The sequence below is a fragment of the Otolemur garnettii genome, unplaced genomic scaffold (genome assembly GCF_000181295.1).
Source record: "Otolemur garnettii isolate 467f Iridium unplaced genomic scaffold, OtoGar3 scaffold00011, whole genome shotgun sequence".
Classification (NCBI taxonomy): domain Eukaryota; kingdom Metazoa; phylum Chordata; class Mammalia; order Primates; family Galagidae; genus Otolemur; species Otolemur garnettii.
In genome coordinates, this window is record NW_003852406.1 from 14,308,390 (window position 1) to 14,312,423 (window position 4,034).

The window sequence follows — 4,034 nt, forward strand, 5'->3', positions numbered from 1 at the left end:
AAAAAAAAAAAAAAGAACACTGAAACTCAGAGAAGTTAAATAAGGTAACTGACGCCACACAGTTCAAGTAGCGGAATCAGGATTTCAATGGAGTTTTTTCTGATCCAAAATCTAAACTCTTGCCCAATTAGATGCTACCCCTAAATGCCTACCTTTGTGCCTCTGGATCTTAATTTCTTTATGCGTAAACTGGGAAAAAAGACGAACCCTCCATAAATCTCCTTCAGGAGCCACTGAGAGGGTAGGAAGAGCTCAGCATTAACAGAGGACTTCATCCTGTGCTATCTACCCACAGGCCTGGAATAAGAACATTCCGACCACTCCCGGAATAAGAACAAACACAAACATCTGGTTCTGCCTTGTATAATAGGCACCTGCATACAATTTAATTTGAAGAAAAGGTGAGAAGGAGGGGAAATGGCATTTAAATGACTGAATTAGATGATGTCTAATACTCTGCACTGAGCACTAGCATTCTAAAATCCTGTAAAACAAGAAGTTAAAACATATTTTCATACCTTTTTGTAGAGCTGAATTTTTTTGCTGTTTTTCAGTTGGAATCTGTACCTCCCTGGCAACACCTGTGTTTTGATCGTCTGATGGAATAATGGTTGTCAGGTAATTAATAGAAGAGAGAAGAGCTTGTGTTTGTAGCAATAGATTTAAAGATGAAAAGGCCACCTAAAAATGTTTTAAAAAGAAAATTAGTTTTCCTCAGTCAGTTGCACCCTGTCTCCACAATGGACCCAAAAGGTTCCCACAGCTGCGCTTGCCTCTCAGCATTTACTGCTGGGAAGGATAAGGAGAAAGAGGATTCACAACCCCCTCAGGTGGGGATATGTGGATAGTAAACTACACACACTTCAAGGTTGGTGCCACTCCATTCCCCAAGTATGATGGTTATGAGTACAGAATCTATTTCTCATGGTCATTCTAACATTCAACATTCAGATGACTTCTTGGATCTTCAATGGACTTTATAATTACATGAAATGCAGAAGTCAAAGACAACTCCAGAAAACTACCCTGGGCTACTGTATTATGTCTAGAAATGATTTCAAATGAGGCATCCACGAGATTTAAGTATCAAAAGAACAATATGAGTGATTTCTCAGTTGCTAAATGATCTGAAATGAAAGTAATTATCCAACAATATAAAGAGAAACACAGAATAAATAATTTATGAAACAGGTACTAAAACAGTGACTCTAGGACGCTAAGACAACAACGTATTCTCAAGAATGGGTGGTTTTCTAATAGGAAATTAAAATAAAATAAAAATCTATTTCTAGAAAAGAATTTATTTTCATTTCATCAAAATATTAAATGGATATAAAAAAGAAAAGTTTCCAGTATTACAACAGATTCTCCCATCTCTCAAAACTGTGATCTAAAATTCACCTCTCTCATCTTCCTGTTAACGTAAGTACATTTTACCTCTTCCTCTAAGCTACTACTTAAGTAACGTGACTTCAAAAGTACTCAACATGTCTCCTTGACTTGGCAGAATTCACTTTTTTGCTCCTTTTGTTAGAAACCCTATTAGTTCTCTGTAAATCAAACTTCCTTTGTCTATAGCATTCCCTTAGTTAGAAATACGAAAACTTTTAAGACATCAGGCCACAGTAAGTCAAAACAACAGCTTTACTAAGTTGAATCATAAACAGAAAGCATGGTAAGTATCTATAAGGCCAAACTACCCAGCCAATATTCTTCAAAGGACTCAGGAGGCTTCCAGAGTAGTTTATTTTCAAATAGGACATGTTCTTTTAACAGAATTTCTTACCTTAACTGTTTGTTCAGTTTTTCCAAAAGTAGTTTGAAAACTAGGTCCATTCTTATCAGCCTGAAAAAAAGAAACAAAAGTTCTAAAGAATGAATTAAGATCAAAGTAAATAAATCACTTCTTTACGATCTCTGGTTAATTTTTTATATTTCATTATAAAATTATTTTATATATACTATATATTTTAATGTTATTGTCATTATTTTAAAGTTATATCAGATAACTTATTCATTGTACTAGTGCAATGAATAGTGTCATCCTCTTCTGGGGAACTGGGGCCAGGACCAGAATGATAAACTCTGAAGGCCGAAAAGTATAACGGTCATCTAGTCTGTCTATCACCTCATTCTTAAATCTCAAATAGCACCTACTTTCCTATAAAGCAGAGGTTCTCAACCTGTGGGTCACGACCCACAGGAACTATATTGAAGGGCCACGGTATTAGGAAGGTTGAGAACCACTGCTATAAAGTCTTTAGTAAGTCTATGTTTTTTAATCTCTAGTAAAAGAAATCTCCTTTCCATACAAATCCAATCTTTAGAGAACTTTGATTTAATGAGGTCTTACTACTGACTCAAAAATCTTATCTCCTATCAATCACTACTCATTGGTCCAAGTTCTCTACCTTGGGAATAAATATAATAAATTCAAATTCAAACATTTACCTTTTGTGAGAAGCTTCTGGCCTGGCCAGTTTCCCTGCTTCTCTACTCCCACAATGCTCTGAGCTTTTCTTTATTAGAAATTCATGATATTTTAAGTGTTGTTTATTTATCTATCTGTAATTTCCTTGAGGACAGCAAATTTTTTTCATCTCTATATCCCAAGGGCCAAACATTACAGACATTCAGTAACACATACAAATATTCAATAATAGTTATTACCTGATTAAATAAATCAACTAATCTTTTTTTTTTGATACAGAGTCTCACTATGTCGCCCTCAGTAGAATACCGTAGTGTCACAGCTCACAGCAACCTCAAACTCTTGGGCTTAGGCAATTCTCCTGTCTCAGCCTCCTGAGTAGCTGGAACTACAGGTACCTACCACAATGCCCGGCTATTTTTTGTTTTGTTGTTGTAGTATCCGTGTTGTTTAGCAGACTCAGGCTGGATTCAAACCCGCCAGCCCTGGTGTATGTGGCCGACGCCCTAACCACTGAGCTACGGGCACCAACCCCAAATCAGCTAATCTTAAATGAAGCTGGATACCATAAGGTCCTTATACCATAATATAAGTTTCCCATATATTTTAGAATCCCTTCCCAATCCTGGCAGTCCTTTTCTGAGCCAATCTAATTTGACTTTATCCTTTATGAGGCAGGACACTTGGCCAAATGTCAGCTACATATGACCTGGCATCAGTGCAGGTATGCGAATATGCCCTACAAGACAGAAATAGCACCTACTTCATTCCTAGGCTCTAGGAACAAGACACTTAGTAATAAGTAGTATGTAATAGCCCTGAAATTAAGTCAAGAAAGAAGGTCAGTGGATGAAAAGAAACTGTAGATATCCCTATAATTAAAAACTGTAATACACATCCAGAGCCATTAGTAATACACTATTGTCCTTTTCCTTCCAAGGGTATAGTTTGGAGTATACAAAAAATATTCTATGGCTGGAACATATTCTTCTTAGCAAAGTATCTCAAGAATAGAAGAAAATGTATCCAATGTACTCAGTCCTACTATGAAACTGTTATAGCCCAAGAACATGGGGAAAGGGGTTAAGGGAGGAGAGGAGAGGGGGAAGGATGGGTGGAGGGAGGGTAATTGGTGGGACCACACCTACAGTGCATCTTACAAGGGTACATGTGAAACTTACTAAATGGAGACTATAAATGTCTTAACACAATAACTAAGAAAATGCCATGAAGGCTATGTTAACCAGTTTGATAAAAATATTTCAAATTGTATATAAAACCAGCACATTGTGCCCATGACTGCATTAATGTACACAGCTATGATTTAATTTAAAAAAAAAAAAATTCTATGGTCCTTACCTTAATATACTCCACTTTTAATAGATCTAATCCAGGTTTATCAGAAGAGCTAATCAAGTGAAGGGGTTTCTTTTTGGATCCTAGATTTTAAAAAAAGGAAAAAAGATATTTCAAATAAACTAGTCTCTTTATATTTTGAAACTTCCTGTATTTTAAAAGAATTGCTAATTAAGCTTTAAAAGAATATCTGTGCATATTGTCACGGTTATTAAATACTAAGACCATCATTACTGAAAAAAAAAAA

General features: G+C 35.8%; 1 protein-coding gene across 1 annotated transcript in view; it reads right to left on the reverse strand.

The window, feature by feature from the left end:
• VPS13C (vacuolar protein sorting 13 homolog C) overlaps positions 1-4,034 on the reverse strand; it is a 190,569-nt gene that overhangs the window by 108,072 nt on the left and 78,463 nt on the right. Inside the window, exons 27-29 of the mRNA XM_023510002.1 lie at positions 3,791-3,870; positions 1,787-1,846; positions 519-681 (exon numbers count right to left, since the gene is read on the reverse strand). Of these exons, the coding sequence (XP_023365770.1) occupies positions 519-681; positions 1,787-1,846; positions 3,791-3,870 (303 nt within the window). The remainder of the gene's footprint in view (positions 1-518; positions 682-1,786; positions 1,847-3,790; positions 3,871-4,034) is intronic.